This window comes from Scomber japonicus, chromosome 4 (genome assembly GCF_027409825.1).
Source record: "Scomber japonicus isolate fScoJap1 chromosome 4, fScoJap1.pri, whole genome shotgun sequence".
NCBI classification, from domain to species: domain Eukaryota; kingdom Metazoa; phylum Chordata; class Actinopteri; order Scombriformes; family Scombridae; genus Scomber; species Scomber japonicus.
This window is the reverse complement of record NC_070581.1, coordinates 8,949,325-8,966,499: the sequence shown is the minus strand read 5'-3', so window position 1 is coordinate 8,966,499 and position 17,175 is coordinate 8,949,325. Positions and strand designations below refer to the sequence as shown.

General features: G+C 39.9%; 1 protein-coding gene across 1 annotated transcript in view; it reads right to left on the bottom strand.

Annotated features, from left to right (window-relative positions):
• Positions 1 to 17,175, bottom strand: part of ctnnbl1 (catenin, beta like 1) — a 54,593-nt gene that overhangs the window by 636 nt on the left and 36,782 nt on the right. Inside the window, exons 14-15 of the mRNA XM_053317393.1 lie at positions 8,023 to 8,160; positions 7,489 to 7,561 (exon numbers count right to left, since the gene is read on the bottom strand). Coding sequence (XP_053173368.1) covers positions 7,489 to 7,561; positions 8,023 to 8,160 — 211 coding nt within the window. The remainder of the gene's footprint in view (positions 1 to 7,488; positions 7,562 to 8,022; positions 8,161 to 17,175) is intronic.

The window sequence follows — 17,175 nt, the reverse complement described above, 5'->3', positions numbered from 1 at the left end:
AAAACACCCAACTTCACAGCAGAAATAAACATGTTTACAGCCTGGTACAAAACATTTGATTAATACTTTTATATGTATTTTGGAGTATAAATGCATGTATAATATTAACTGAAATAATGAGGTAATTAAAAGAATATTTGACACAGGTTCCACTGTGTATTTACATACAACTGTACACTCAAATTACCACCAGCTAAGACTACGAAATTGTCCTCTTAGCCCAGTTGGTGATGAAGCATTGTTCCTCAGTTGGAAATTTGGGCAATAACCCTTCTCCCCCCCATTTACAATACAGACAAACTAGAAACAAGAAGTGAAGAGATGAGGTAACTTCAGCAGAGAGTGGGCCTTCACCAGTACATCTCATTGTACCTACTTATGAATAACATTGAAATTAAGCTATTCTTTGTGTTTGTAAGGACTGAGCTGAGAGTCGCAGCACATTAAAACTAGCGTATTGAATAGCTTATCACTATAATACAGAGACAGGCTCAAGTCTGCCCATCACTGCTTAACAAAAACTCCCATTTCAAGATCTTTTCTCTGAAAAATGCTTTCATATCTTGAGGTCCCGAGACATAAACTGTTCTGAAATCCACCCTGTGTCCTCTAGTTGTGAACAGTAACCAGTCCAGGTGTATTGTGGAGTGCTTGTACTTCATTGTGTGCTCCTCAGCGTTTGACAGTTTTCTTCATTTTGTGCGTCTGCCTCCCACACAAGGCCTTTGAGACCGTCCGACAGTTGATTTGTGAGTCTAATGTGCAGAAAGAGAAAGTTGCAGCTGCCGCAGCCCCAGTGGGGTCCAGGCATTCGCTCTGTCTCTCAGCCAGCCTCTGAGGCAGGGATTACACATTAAACCCAGGGATGTCGAGACAGAAAGATGAAAAAGACTACTTTTCTCTAGGAGACATTGCAGAGAGAAGAGAATGAAGGGGGCTTTCCTGACAAGAGCCCACAAGCTTTGGGAGGACCAAACATTGCTGTCAGAGACACCAAGGAGATTCTGATTTGAGTTTTTTTGGAGGGATGTTTTTAGGTTATGAAATACAGTACTACATACAGGACAGTGACAGACATAATGGGTCTGAGGAGGGACCTTCCAGATATTGTGGATGAAAGAACTTGTCTATATGTGTGCTGAAAGAACACACTTATACATTTGCTTAGGCAATTCTGGTTAAACACGACTAGGGTCTTATTTTTGTGGTTTTGGCCATCACGTCTTTGATATGATTATATTATCATACTTATCAAAGGGAACACGATGCAATCGCTGAGAATGTGACAAGGCAAGAAACGTCTGCTCAGATGATCAAACAAACTGGTTGTAAACAAGCTGACAGTTTAGATAGATTATGGAAATATGGAGACAAAGTTGATCTGTAGACTGTGCTTAGTTGGGGTTTTTTAAATTGAGTTCAGTTTGCTTTAGTTTTTCTCTATAGAGTCAGTTTGGCTAACCCAGAAGGCTTTTAAGACCTGTCCAATAACCACACTTAGAACTGTAACTGCCTCCCTCCAACTAAGCAGTTATTGGTAACTAAAGTTAGCCTAATTATGAAAAAAATCAAATGAAACCTAAACCAGCATTTCTACCAGGGATCAAAATGAAAACAAGCTAAATTCTGTAGAGTTCTATATTGGGAATTCAATAGAATGCTAGCATAATGTTGCATGACAGAGTAAAGAAGTCAGACAGATCAGGTGGGAGTTGAGTCAGAAGTAGGCATACCAGTATGTGAATAGCTTATATGAGTTTTTAAATTAATTCAGATCAGAAGACACACAGTGTGACAGTAATCCAGTCACTCCATCACTAAGTACCATAGTGTTGGAGTAAAGGTTGGTAAAGGTCTCCAGAGGCATGGGTGTATAGGTTTGGGCCATAGCACAGTGATGTGTAGCTTCCACGGCAGGCTTGAATGGCAGCACCAGGGAATTGCATTTGATCCCCAGAGATGTGAGATTCTACTGAACCAAAAATAGGGCAGCATTTTAAGGTTGACTGGGAAAAGCAGGTAAGTAGAGCCGGAGAGTAAATCGCAACAAAAACATGAAAACCGACAGCCTCTTTCATTGCCGGCCTGTCACTGTGCCTGTGTGTGTCTCAGTGTCTATAAATGGCAGCGCAGTCAGCCACACAGACAGAAAGGTCAGAGATACAGTGACACTTCAACTCTCAGCAGAACCTTTTCTGTAGCGTGCTGGTACTCTCCCCTCCTGTCACCACGGCAACGCGGCAGAGGACAATACAGTACTGAGCATCACCATTACTCAGGTCAGTGACTGGGACTGATCTGCCACGACTACAAGGAGAATCATTTCCAGGAGCAGTTTCTGCAGCAGCACAGAGTGTGATTACAGCTGCAGCTGGGACACCACAACTCATTAAATACACTGTTATACCAGTCTGAAACTGGTTTAATCTGGCTGCACAAAGGACAACTGACACAAACTATCTTGTAGTGTGTTAAAGTTGTGGATTTTTTTTTTCTATTGGATTCTAATCTCGCTGCAGTGTGCAGTGGTCGCTGACACAATTATCAAAAATAAGTTCACTAGTGCCAATCCATGAATGATTGATCAAACAGTAAAAATACATTACAAAATGAGAAATCTATCAAATATGACCATCAAAACATAAAGAGGACACCTTGAAAAAAGATCTCCAGCTAGTTTGTACAGTTTAGTCATCAATCTGGTCAGCTGTTTTCTTAAATAACTTTTCCAGAAAATGCTGCTATTGAAGATGATGAGCATAGTACTGTATACCAATAATTTGAGTACTAGAGATACTTGAGTGGTGGCTGAAATGTGAGCACTGATGGATACATGGCACAACTTCCATGTAAGTCCATTCCCACTCTCATAAAAATGATGAATCACATCAGGGTTGTGTCCAGCAGTACTGTGATTGGGGCGGTTCTCTTCATGCTGTTATAATTTTGTTATCACCTTATTTGTTATACTATTGTTATATTAGTTATATGGTTATTTCTGTTAGCATCGTCTAAAAGTCTAGATTTGTTAAGAAAATCTATTAAACTCTTTTAAATGCAATACCAAAAGAGACATTCACAAGTCCTACAACCTGTGACATAACCTACCTAAAGTTCCTGAAATAGGAAACCTTGCAGCGTGCTTTAATAACGTTAGAGAAATCAATGTTGTTCTGTCCAGTGTGCTCAGCTTTTCTTCCTGCTGAGCTGCTTCTCATTCAGCCAGCTAAAGCCATTGAGGTCAAGACAGCAGAGCTGGCGACACACTCTGCATGTGCTTAACCTTTTTCTGCAGTTTCACATTGACCGGGCGGGGCACTAGAATTGGGAGAGAGCTCTAATGGTGCAGCCTATTGGAAAGGATGAGGGCACACACAACCAGCCCCACACACACACAACCAGCCCCACACACACGCACACATTAAGACAGAAGGATGCAGCGGTGTCATGCCATTACATACGCACAAAAACACAGCCCTTAAAACACATACGCAAACACAATTTATGACAAATAAATAAATAAATGAGTCACGTCAAGATCATGCAAGGACGAGAACACGCAACATGCACATTAATATGTATGCTGTGTTGCATTTACGCATACACATGCAAGGGCAGACATGAATACAATATGCAATCACAAAGGAAACAAACATGTACACACCTGCACAGACTCACTCTCTCTCTCTCTCTCTCTCTCTCTCTCTCAAAGGTATGTTAATATGCACACATAAATATGTAGTCATGCTAAAGGCAAACATTATATGCACACACACACACAAAAAATCATGTTAGTAAGCAAAAACATTATAGAAACTACCGGGACAAGTGAGGCACATGTGTATGCAAATATGCAAACAGAAACAAAAGAGACATGTCGGCACATTTAGGGACACATTGCCACACACGCAAACAAACACACACACACACACACACACACATACATACAGAGTGAGGACTGGAGAATTGCCATGCTGTTGGCATCGCCATGCGTGACGGATGGCTCTATCTACAGTGCTACATGCCACCGAGAGCCAGAGGGTGTGTGAACGGAGCCTCGTCCTCCAGCTTTATCCGACACTGATACAGGAAGGATGGATGTCACACCGGGAAGGAAATAAAACACCTGAACAGTGTTTGAAAAGCAAACGGGAAACAAATATAGCAAGACAGGAAAGGTATTGGACTGGAAAAAATAAATAAATAAAATAAAGAATGACAGGTTGATAGTTTTTGCTCTTCTCACGGTGACAACGTGATTAAATTACATTTCTGCACGGCAGGATGTATTTATGAATATTGTTGAACCATTTGTTGAGAGGTAATGTTTGCAGATGCTGGATTTCACTCTATTTATTGCAGCATCTCTTTAATTATCCAATTACTTTCCCCCTCTTTAGTTTACATTTTATCACCATCTTGACTCATCTTATCTGTCATATTAAAACCTCATCTGTAAGTCTCCTAATAACCACAAACAGGGGACTCTGTGATAAATACAAAAGAGGGATGTACAGAACAGAAACATGCACTGTGTGACACCTGAGTTAAAAAGTCATTTTCCTTTGTTCAAAAGAACAGGGGAGAATGTCATTATTCATAGTATTTTATTATATTCTAACACAAACACTTTGGCAGGCGAACAGCAGGGGCTTGCTATCAAGCAACAGCCAAAGAGAAGTGACTACACATTTTACCCTGAAATGTTGCTTTCTTGGCAGGGAGCGCTGGGAATCAGGATTTTCTTCTTTTTATTTTAAACTTGTCAATAAGATTTATGTGGAGATGCAGTGACCATTGGCAGTCTGCCTGCCCTGCCAAAGTACACGTAATTTTTCTAATTTTATCATATTTCACTCTGAGGTAAGGATTTATGTTTTTGGGACAGGTCCATGTCAACCTGTAGAGCTCAAAGGGATTCATAGTTTTACTCAGATACCAGCATAAGATGAACACTTAGGTTTGTTAAAAAGGTCAAACCACAAATCTTTCAAAAACTTTAATAGAAAAAAGAATGCAGTAAAAGATTTCATTGGTGGTATAATGAGCTCCACTGAGTCAATGCATGTATAAAAGGTCTATTTTTTATCCTGCCATAACCATGATATTACATTCAATTAAAATGATGTGCTTTAACTGAAGAAGAACATGCCCATATTTCTAATTCACTCCATTCTAATTACCAGTGCAGCGGCTGTTCAAAACACGTCTGTTCAGAACAGGTTGATAGCTTGACCTCAGGCTGCTACTTCAACACATAGAAACATGAATACAGTTGATGTGAGGTGTGAAAGAGTATATACACCAACAGCATGAAAGAAACTGACGTGCTATATACATATATGATATAAATGATAAGTTCTGTGATAGTAAATAAACATTATTTTCTTATTTAAAGTAGCCTAAAATAACGGCTACATTTAAAAATATAAAAATGTGCATCATTATTATTTTAGATGATTGTTTTTATGTATGTATTTATTTAATTTATTATTTATTGCTCAGTAATTTGTTGACTAATTTGTTGGTTTATCTTTTTTAATTATTTATTTTATTAGGACATTTAATTTATTTACCTTTTCTGTATTATTAATATTTTCATTACCTATTAACCCTATTTTCATTACTGTCATATGTTTAAATTGTTGGATGTTGTATGAATACAAAAACCAATGAAGATATGTTTATAAAATAATAATAATAAAGTGCATCACAAAATAAATTGGATTGATCATATTGGACCCTGTTTGCTGCAAAGTGCTTTGTCTGTAGTGGGGCTTCACAATGGCCATAGTAACAGAGCATATGACACAAACTGGTCTTGAAAACCACCTTGAAGTATTTCCTTCGTTTTACGCGTGTTGGGCTCTGAGTGCTTCCAAAACACACAGGTGACCTACGCTCAACAATGTACTCGAACGCCTCCTGTGCAGTCATTCACTGCTGCTGCTGATCCGCTAAAAGCCACGCTTTCTGTCTAGACATGGGGTCAGACTGTCCATACTTGATTAAAAGCTCTATCTCTCTCTTTAAAGCACTTTCTCTGACTCATGTCACACCTCGTCTCTGTTCTCTCTCTCACATGCAGGAGTCAGCTGGCAGAGCCCTGAAGCTCCACCATGCCCCTGTACAGAGCAGAGCAGATCACTGATTACTGGTTTAATTAAAGTTTACTAATATTAAACCTAGTGTGCGCCCACATTACACCACTGCACTCCCCTTGAGTTCCCAGCCATTTACCTTCCAAGTGTTGAGTCGATAGGATGAACGGTTCTCGAGATACAGACATACATACAGAGATTCCCTCCTTTTGTAGAGAGATTTTAGTAAGAAGTCATTTTAATTAGCTCAGAGTTCCTCCATATGTTTCACATTACAAGCCCCCAGCAGTGTGTTGGGGATGGGGGTGTTAATCCCTTGTTGTGAAACATCTGCAAGAAGTGTTGAGTTTCAATAACAGCAGATTGCCACAGAGAGAGCAGAGCAAAATAGAACTGATAGGAAGTCAAATAGAGTTTCCAATAAAAAGAGAAACTGAGCGACTTGGTGAAGAGTAGGAAAGTAATTGGTGCTGGTAATGTCTTTCCCACCATTTTCACGTAGCTTTATATGTTTTTTTACTAAAGCCTGGTGTTATTTGAGTGGAAAATGACATCTACAATAGACCTGTCACAATAACGTTATTACTGTGACAGGTTTAATGACAGCAATAAAGAACATGAAGTTACTTACCAGTGGTTGCATTAGATTTTGTCATTGTCCGTCATTTTAATAGACAGTTTGCTAAACATTCCTTCATAATCTAGCATAGCTTTTGTTTTCATTCATTTATTTTCATATTTTAATAACTGGTGCATCTATTAACCATCTTGGTCACAGACGCACTCCAAAGCATAGTCTCTTAAACATGCTGTCAATACCCGGACAGTGAGATTCATTAAGTCCAGTGTGGAGTTCAGCGGTAACGCCCACATGAATGGAATTTTCTTTTTTTGTTGATAGACCTACCTCTGAGATGTACTCTATGTGTAACATTGACCAGATTTGCAAGTCTTGTCTGCATGAGTGTGATGCCACAGAACTTGCCGTCATGTAAAACTTAATTAAATTTCGTCTCCGCCTCAGTTGGCCCGTTCATCAAGTCCTCTCTGGACACACGTTATCAGCTGCTTTTTTATCCTCCATCAGTCCTTATTTTTTCACCTCGTTTGTCTTCGCCGTCACAATTATTGGACTTTTTAAAAGAAACTTCGGACATAGTATGTAACCATAGCTAAAGCCATCTAGACAATGTCTAGACAAGTCATACACGTGAGACCAAAGTGTACAAGAATAGCAAATGAATGTGTGCGCTCGGCACCAAATGAATAACATGAAGTTACAGTTGATCATCCTCAGTGTATTCTGTCCAAATGACAGGTGCCCTTAAGATTTTTTTCCATCATAGTCAAAAAAAATTCAGTCAGTGACAGAAAATCTGTTACTTACCTCTCATGATGTGGCGCACTACTTTGACAGAGCCCCCTCTTAGGTTGAGAATCTGGTGGACCCTCTGCTGCAGCTAAATGAAGAGAAAATTAACATTTTGTAAGTAAAACAGAATTTAAAATTAATTTCTTCTTCAGTTCATTGGAAAATGAAGACAAAAAGTACAGCCTATTGGGAATCAGTGCTAATGTTAGCAGTTCTCATGGAATACAAACTCTCACATGTTGAGTCTTGGGGCCACTATTTTATGATTATTTCCATCAAGAGCCTAAGTGAGCAGGGATACTGTAGCTGTTTAAACAGCAGGTACAAAGAGTTCAATCTAAAACACCAAAAGTAGCACTGGTGGAGTCCAGCTAAACCCAGAGTTGTAGCTAAGTGATTGAGCCACTTGTCCACAGTGCTTATAAAGACCATCTGACTCCTGTCTGCTTTTATAGCCCATCTGATCAGACTTACAATAATTAATCTGAGCGAGGCCTTATTTGGCAAGACTGAGTCATTGTGTGTGTGTGTGTGTGTGTGTGTGTGTACCTGTGGTATCCCTGAGTTGCTGATCTCCACCATTATGTAGCAGATCAGCTGAAGGACGAACAGTCCGGCGTCTAGGCGGCGAAGGTAGAACTCGTCCTCCATGCTGTCATCCAGGATCTCCCCACGGCGAACCATCTCCTGCACACCCACATAAAAAGATAGAAGACATTCATTAAAAAACAGAACAAGTTGTTATGCATGACAAGGTGAAGAAATCTGAATTCTCTGATTTCTGTTGTTTTCTGCACACCCTGAGATCCAACCCACACAGAAAAACCAGAGACTAGATTTAATTTAGGTGTTGTTTTTCAGCTTTTCCACAAATCCATTTTCTCCATTGACCAGACACACAAATCAATTGATTTCACTGCTAAGCAGCAAAAAAAGTTGGGGGGTGGGGGTCCTCTATTGCTGCTGCTTACACATACTCCCACATACACACACACACACACACACACACACACACACACACACTTGCATAGTTATCCATCTTAACAACCCTGTCAGTATGCCAATAACACGGTGCTGCCAATATGCACACAGCCCACATTTATCATCATTAGAGATTAAGAAGCAGACCTGACGGAGAGAGAGGAGTGTAAGCCATTGGAGTGGTACAGACACAGACAATGCGTTTCACCAGTTTTTCCACTATGCATGGAAAGTAGGGACATCATGTTAAATTATCACAATGAGGAAAACAAAGGAGAGAAACTACTCTACATTCAAATCTTACCTTGTATTTCTAAAGCCTAACCAAATTTGACTATTTACACACTCACTGCTTCCTGTATTTGCTGTATTAAAGGGCTAAAAGGCATCTGGTAGGGATAGTGCTGAAGCCACCAGACTATTGGCATCCCTTCTTTCTCTCTTAAACAATATTTTCATACATGTAATGGATTTTTATAGATGATATCATAGATAAACAGCAGAAATTTAATACACTGGCATTTAATCTACATAATCCAAGACTAGTTTATAATATTTCCACATCTACAACGTAAGCTCAATGTGTACCTGTTTTAATTTAACAGAGGATGAATTTTTCTTAAAAAAAAGAAGAAAAAAAGTGGAACATGGAACCGGTATGTGATACAGTAAATCAAGAAAAAGGGCAACTTTTCAAAGCGTTCCTAATGAAAACAAATAGGTTCCAGCGAAGAGCTAAAGGGTACCACACATGACATTTACGTCCCGATGATTTAATCTCTAAGAAAATTAAAACTTTCAAAAGGCCTTGTCCTAAAAGATCAATTACACTGTAAAACCCAATTATAATTGTGAAGTTCAGCTCATTAACATGCCTTCAATCAAAGGGCAGCTCCTGAGGATGACGGCACATGACTATTGTGGGGGAAAAAACATTTGAGCCGCAGGTTGCAGAGCTGGGATGTGGAACATATGTATTGCTGTGAAGTTGATTTTTCTCATCCTGCTTTCATTCCGTAGAGAGAAGAAAAGACATCCAGATACAACTTCATCACAAAGGGCCTACTGTACACACTCGACCGCGGCTTGTTAAAGATGCAAAACAATGCAGATAATTAAAACGAGAACCTTTAATAAAGCCATTGAATGTAGGGCATTTGTCTCCTTTGGGTCCTCGGGGTAAAACGCTGGCCCAGAATTCTGCTTTATTACAAAGTGGGGAGTTATCACACTGTAACAAAAAAAAAAAAAAAAAAAAAGTCCCAAAGCTTGGTCTTGTTGCTGTCAACGAGTATGCATTAAAGATGCAAAAATAAACTTGAAACAAAGCTATTTGAATGTAAAACGTGTTTCCTCTCCTTTCTTGTAGGAAAAAAGAAAGAAAAAAGGATTATCTCAGTTTCCAGGACAAGTCGGCTTGTTATTGGGGGAAAGGATACATTAGCTCGCGGCCAAGTTACACAAGTCTCACAATCAAACTCCAACGGGGGGTTCACAAAACAGAGCGTATGCCTGAATGGCTAATAGATAGGACGGAGTGCGTACACGTACAGTAATCTGACCCCTGGGGGAGTGGGGGAAAGAACAGCATCCACGTGCACAGATACCCTCTCCCTGTGTTTGCATTTTTTCCTCACTGTTCCACACGGGAAGCAAGTCTTATTTCCTGTCACCCTCATTACCGCTCGTGGCCAACAACATTGCAAAAGCGGAGCTGGAGGCGTTCTCGGACAACTCAATTATATCCGTGTTGCCTATCAGCTGGCGGAGGGATGAAGCTTTAAACAAAACAAAAAAAAAATGAAACAATGTGAATGCGGCTTTGGCGAGATTAGCGGAAATACAATATACTGGACTGTAATGCGTGTCCGCGATCAAAAATGTATTCTTAGTAATTCTCTAAAGGTAGAATTCCTAAGGCAATAGAGCAAAAAAAAAAAAGGGACTAGTGAAGGAAAAAAAATTAATTGGACTTCTGTAGTGATTTACTCCTTCAGCACAATCCATGTCTCCATCATCTAGAGGCTTAAAAAAATAATATCCTTGTTTAATCAGTCTACTACACTTCATCTACAAGCGTGCTGCATGACTGAGGATTTCATTAGTCAAATTATAAGAAAATAACAGCTTACACCTGGATTCACCTGGCCAACCTTCACTAATGCAGTATAAAACACTATGTTCCTGATGTTTAGTATACTCATGGTAAAATAATACACTAGGCCTACTGACTTTAATACAGCAGTCAATGTTGAATTTTTTTTGTGTCAAGATTTGGATACAAGTATCAAATTGGCATCTTTTTTTTTCATGTTAGCCTGCAGTCAGAGGCTCCATTTAGTTTATTTACTACACAAACAATCTGCCTGGGAAGGAGATGTGGTTGTCAAAATGACAGAGGAGGAAGAGGAGGGAGTGCAGAAGGAAGACACTCCTGTTTAGTATTTACTTGCCAGGGACTAATATAGTTTTAAGTGCTTCTAAAACAGACAGATCCAAGCCAAATACGGAGCCAAAGTGATACTAGAACGTCCTGGCTCTGTATACAGATGTAAGAAAACCTCATTCAAATTGACATTGGTCCTGACAGATGCTGTCCGTTCTGGTGTGTTGACTAGCCAGGAATCAAGTGGTGTTAGATTGTGCAAAATCATCAGACAGTTTCATCAAATTGACTGACAGCTGCAGGGCCAGTAGAAGCTGGGCGTGCTCTGAAACAAAGTACCCTGATCTCAATCTTTGGCATTGTGCTCTGTGTATTGGCTCATTGTGGAGATTTTGGTTCCAGAAGTTTTTTCTTTAATTGTATCCTTAATTGTTTAGACAACAAAATACTACATAAAAAAGATTGGTTGGTGACTTTCTTTTTCTGGAGCTTTGAACCACATCTCATGGTCCTCCTCATGGTCATGTAGCTCAGCTGTCATGATGCAGTCTAATGGAAATTTAAGCCTTGTTAAACAGTCTCTTGTCCCCCTCTGACTAACAGAGCAATGACTTTGACCCTTTCACATTTTATACTCTGACCAGTTTTGGTCTGGTGATTATGGTCACATGATAACAACTAAGCTGTCTCCATGACAACTGGGAAAACCTTATCTGATGAAAAAGAGATATAGCTGAAAGCTCCAGAACAATTGTAGTAAATGGACCCAGCATCTTTTTGCAACTATTTTTTCCAACTTTAAGAATAAACTTTGATACTTGACAAAATAAAAACACATTTTACTACAGTTAAAAAAACATAAATTGAACTATACATAACTATGTAACATAAACCCATACAAATACTGAACATATATGTTCTCTGTCATACTACACTGCCCATGAGCCTGAAATCTCTGCAAACCTATACAGAGAGGAGTGCTCTAGGTAACCGTAGCTTACAGAGGAGGCAACGTGCACACTTTCTAGCAACGTGCACATTTTCTAAATCTAGCCAGGCTGATTGGTGGGAAAAAGAAGAAAAAAAGAAGCTGATTCAACTAGAGGAGCTTCATGCTCGACCAAGCCTCAAAAATGCTCCATCTTTAAGTCACTAACATCATCTATGTAGGACAATTCCTTCTGTAGCTCTTGGCACCCCCTGTAACTTCTCCCACTTAGCTCTGATCAAGAAAAAAAAAGAAAAAAAAACATTTTTAAATAAGGTCTTAGACAAGTCAATTGCAGCACCCTCCAGGGAGCCTGGCTGTAACATAACGGAGACAAGATGTTCCAACACACATGAAGAATGGGGAGGCCAGACCTCTGAATCCATGCGGCGGATGGAGGGTTTTGAGCTATGACAAGTGCATTAAATATTCATTATTGTGAGGAGAGGAAGTGGACTTTTGGGATATTAAAACCCAGAGCCGACACCGACTGTGTTGGCAGTATTCATTACAGCAGGAGTGTTTTGTCCACTCGTGAGTTTTTGACACTGCGGCCAATAACTTGTGTGGCGGCTCGGTCCCTCTGGCAAACACGGACATAAGAAGCGAGAAAGAATAACGTGTTGAAAGGAGGGATTGGACAAGTCAATTACTGCAACCTCAGGGGAGCCTGGCAGCCTGGCTACAGTACAGACAAAGTAATAAGCAGTGATTTTCAGTCTCGGTCCCTTTACTGTAACTCAGCTGCTTTGTACTTGTGTGTCTGGTGTGATGGGGTGTGTATGATTTATTGGAATAGTGTGTGTATGTGTGTTTGTGCCTGTGTATGACATGTGTATGAGAACTGTGTGTGTGTGTGTGTGTGGCTTGAAGAAGAAACTTTATCTGGGTGTGTTTCTTAATGAATGTGTATCTGCTTTTGTATGAGTGTGTGTATAAAACCGTGTATGTGTGTGTGTGTGTGTGTGTGTGTGTGTGTGTGTGTGTGTGTGTGGCTGGTTGTTATTCCAGGGCTGTCTTTTCCGCTGGGATGCTTAGATGCAGAATTAAAGTGATTTCTTTGTCAGCACTTTGCAAAAACCCACTGTGACTGTGCACGTGGTTTTTGTGTTTGTGTGTGTGTGTGTGTGTGGGATGTAATGCTCTTTATGAGGCTTACTGTAAGCAAACACCAGAAAGAGGGAGGTTAGATATCCTCATTAAAAAAACAGAGATACAGAGGTATAAACTTTGAGGGAAGAAACTGGAACTTTGTGCGAGAGTGTGAAACAACATGCTGATTTCAAGTTATGATAATCTCCCAGAGAGTGAACAGCCCTTTTTGCTTTTGGCGCACATCAGTTAGTGTGTTCACAAAGTGGGGCAAAGAGAAACAGTGTTGTTATCAGTAAAGGAGGAGGGGGGGGGGGGGGGCTACCAAGAACACCACGTCATTCGGTCTGTGCTGGTGTCTGAGTTGCTGAACTTGACGAACTTCACAACCACAGTTTGTCTGTGCTGTGCTCCAGGCGGCTTCCCTTCGTCAATCACACTTGCCAATTAGCACTTAACACAAAGTACAGCTGATGGGTATGTCATTCGTTTTACAGGCAATTGGCTCTCAACTGAAATAATGGCTAATGTTAATTCTGTCAGCTTTTTTGTATTTTTAAATTTAGACTTGGTCTTAGTTGTGTCAAATGTCCTTGTCAGTATTCATCATATTTAGTCAACTTCATAGGTTGTTATTGTCAAGTTTTAGATGCAATTCTGTAACAGATAGTCTCGTCTTTTTGTTTGTTAGTCACAGTTAATAAAGCCCAAATTATATATCGGTCAGCCGATATTTACAGCGCGATATTGACCTATCACAGATATACTGGATATACTGGTGTTGGCGTATATGTTGTCGGATATGTGTCGATATTTTACATTTACATTGGATCCTTATTCTTAATAGAAGTTATATATATATATATATACATATACACACGTCCATGTTTTTTTAGTTAGTTATAGTTATTTATAATTATTAAATCCCCAGTTAAGTTTACTGTTTTTTCTTTTATACAATAAAATCTATTGTCAAATGGTAAAATATCATGCCTTCATTATGTATTTGTCACAAGTGTTTTTAAGGGATCACTGCAAAAAATGCATGTTTATGTAAATGTTCTTTATGTATAAAATGATCGGTTCATACATCGATTTCGGAATTTTAACTCCTTAATATCGGTATCAGCATCTGCCCAAAAAATCCAATATTTATTGACATCGGGTCCACCTCGTCTTTGCCGTGTCTTAGTCATGGAAAAAGAGGTCACTGACAAACATATTAAGTCGTAGTTTTTGTTAAAGAAATGAACACTAGTGCTGGGCAAGGATACATTTTGATAGTGCTAAATGAAAGGTCAGTGGTATGGATAATGTGTTTGTAAATGGTTAACCTCATCAGTGGAGAAAGTGCTCAGGAGCCCAGGCAGGATGTCTTATACTGAAATTGTATATTGAAGCTTGGTCGAGGAGAACAAGGAAAGCACAGTTACCTATCTGTGGGTTTAAGGAGTCAGACTGTCATATTCCCTGACCTTGGTTGCCACAGCAATGCTGCATCATTGTTATCAGAGTGACTCCCGCTTTCCCCAAAATGCCACAGGCAGCTGCTCAGTGTCTCAAGGACAGAAGATAGGGAGTGCCTTTCTCTGCTAAGATTAAGTGCTGTTCCTACCGTGATCTCAAGACTTATGCTTGACCCTAAATGTGAAAAAATGCCTTAATAGTCAGAGGATAAAAGTTTTTATAATTCATTCTCTTGAGACCATGAATAGCCACTACCAAAATGTTACACAATCATTAATATTACTGATCACTACTAATGATCTTAACTCACACAAGGTGCAAGCACAATAACACCCTAGTTATCATGGAACTGTTCTGAGTCATCCTCCCTCTCCAAACTATTCAAAGGACATCAAGACTAGAGTAGCTCTAATAGGGAATAGGCCAGTGTGTAATGTGTCTGCATAGCAAGTGTGCAGTACAGCAAGCATCAGAAAAAGTGACAGCGAATGTAAATGAGCAAAAGTTAGCCTAACCTGAGCAGGCTCACTTAAGGTGGACCAGCTATTCTCATTTTAGTCTCAATGTCAGTTGCTCCTACTGTAAACAGGGAATGAGAAAAAGTTTGGCTGCTAAGTCTCTCCCAAGTTTGGCTCAATACTCTCCTCCCTAAACTCTGAGGACCTTCACAACAATCCATCCAATGGTTGTTGAGATATTTCAGTTTGGATATGTCAGTCATCATTCCTAGAAATATAGCCAAAAACCCTGAACGAAAATATTCACATTACATTAATCTTGCAAAACTTGCACTGCCAGTGTTTTCATTAGCTCTCCTGAAATGTGTGCTCCTGTCAAATCACTCAATGTCAAAGATTAAATCAAAGCACTCGGTTATGGTTACGGAACAAAGGTAGTCTTGATTAAAGTACTGAGGACCCTGACAATGAGGTGAAGGAGGTAAGGCTGAAAGATTTGAGAAAAACATACAAAACCATTTTATCATAAACCTATCTTGTTTCTAAAGCGTTAGAATCATGTCAAATACCACAGTTACTTTCCATTGAGGTTCCTTCCAGGGTTCAAAATAGTCAGAGGAAAGTCAAGGCTGCGTTTATCACATAGAATTAAGGTCAATTAACAGCTAGGCTAAGTAAAGACGCAAGCAGCGGTTGTCATAAGTAGTGAAATCACAGTCTCTGACGCTTGCTACAACTTGCTAAGACACTGTTAATTTCACAAGTTATAGTTAAGACTGCACTTTTTCAAATTGCCATGTTGATATGTAAGTGATTACGGGTTCAGCATTACACTCTGGGGCTAAATAAAATCTATTTGAAGAAGTAAAAGCTCATCAGTAAATGTGTTTTTATCTGCGGGGTTTAATCATAGAAACTTTATTGTTCTGCTGTATGAATGAATCAATGTTAACTTTTGAAGGGATGAAGGATGGATGAAGATAAGGAAATCTGAGAGACCATAAAAAAAAGTTGTGACACAGAGAGAGCGAGAGCATTTTCTTCTTAGAAGGCATTTAAGAAAACAAAATATATCACATCCAGGTACAAAACCAATTCCAACTTAACATAGACTTTCTTTTCAAATGTGTGCTGTCAGCAATGCTAAATCGGCTGATTTCTGCTATACATGCTTGCTACGGCTCAGTTAAGGAAACACACACTCACACACACACACACACACACACACACTTAACACAACGAACAACTGGGTTCTTAGGTGCTAGGAAAGTGCACTCAGGCATTTTACAGTATTGAGGTCGGCCTCAGCCATGTTTTGCTGAGCTTCATCAATCTCCAAGAGCTGTTACCAACAAGCTGAGCGCAGAAGGAAGGCTTGGAAAGGAAAAGAGGGAGGGAAGGTGAAGGGAGGGAAGCAGAAAGATGAGAGGAAAGGAGGGGAGAGAAGGAGGAAAAGAGGGGGAAAATGAGAGAAAAAGACTGAATGAGAGATGGAAGGAGGAGGAGGATGGAAAGGAGAGGAAGGAGCCTCCTACCCCCCATTCAAAAAGGATAGGGTGGAGACATTACAGTTGAGGAAGGAGGGAAGGGAGGAAGGAGGGAAGGAAGGAAGGAGAGGAGGAAGGTATGAAAGAGTGACAGAGGGGAGGAGAAAGTAATGTGAAAGAAGGTGAAGAAACAGGAATGAAAAGACACAGAAAATAAGTCATAAAAGAAGAAATGGTGTTAGTGGATGAGAGAATAGTAAAGGCACAGCAGTGACAAGGAAAAGAGTGAAGAAAAACAGGACACTTAAAGAGTGTAGGGAGGAGAAAAGTAATGGATGTTGGGGTGAGTAAAAGACAGGAAAAGGGATGAGAGAAACAGAAGTAGAGAGGGAGTCGAAAATGACAAAATAAAGCAGGAGGGGAAGCAGCCTTTAAGGGAAAGAGGGAGAGAATTAGAGGGATAGAGAAAAGAGAAGCGAAGAGAGATACCAAGGTGGGAGGAAAATAAGCAGCTTATTAAAGGGACTGGGCTGGAGACGCAGTGAAAAAAAGCAGCAGCAGCTTTTTCTTTGCTATCCTCCTGAGAAATCTGTGGATAATATGTTGCAGAGGAGAAACATTTTGCTTACCGCCCCTTAAAAACAGGCTTAACTAGGGGAAACCGAAAAGGCGCGGCAGGGAGAGAGAGAAAAAAAAAACACACTACTGCTGCTGCTGCTGCTGCTGCTGCTGACTGCAGTCGATTCAGCTGAGGCGCCGGACAGAACTGGGTTGGCGTCTTTATCATCTTATTTAACATAACATGACGTTTGGTGAAAGCTTTGATTCACACACAGACTTACA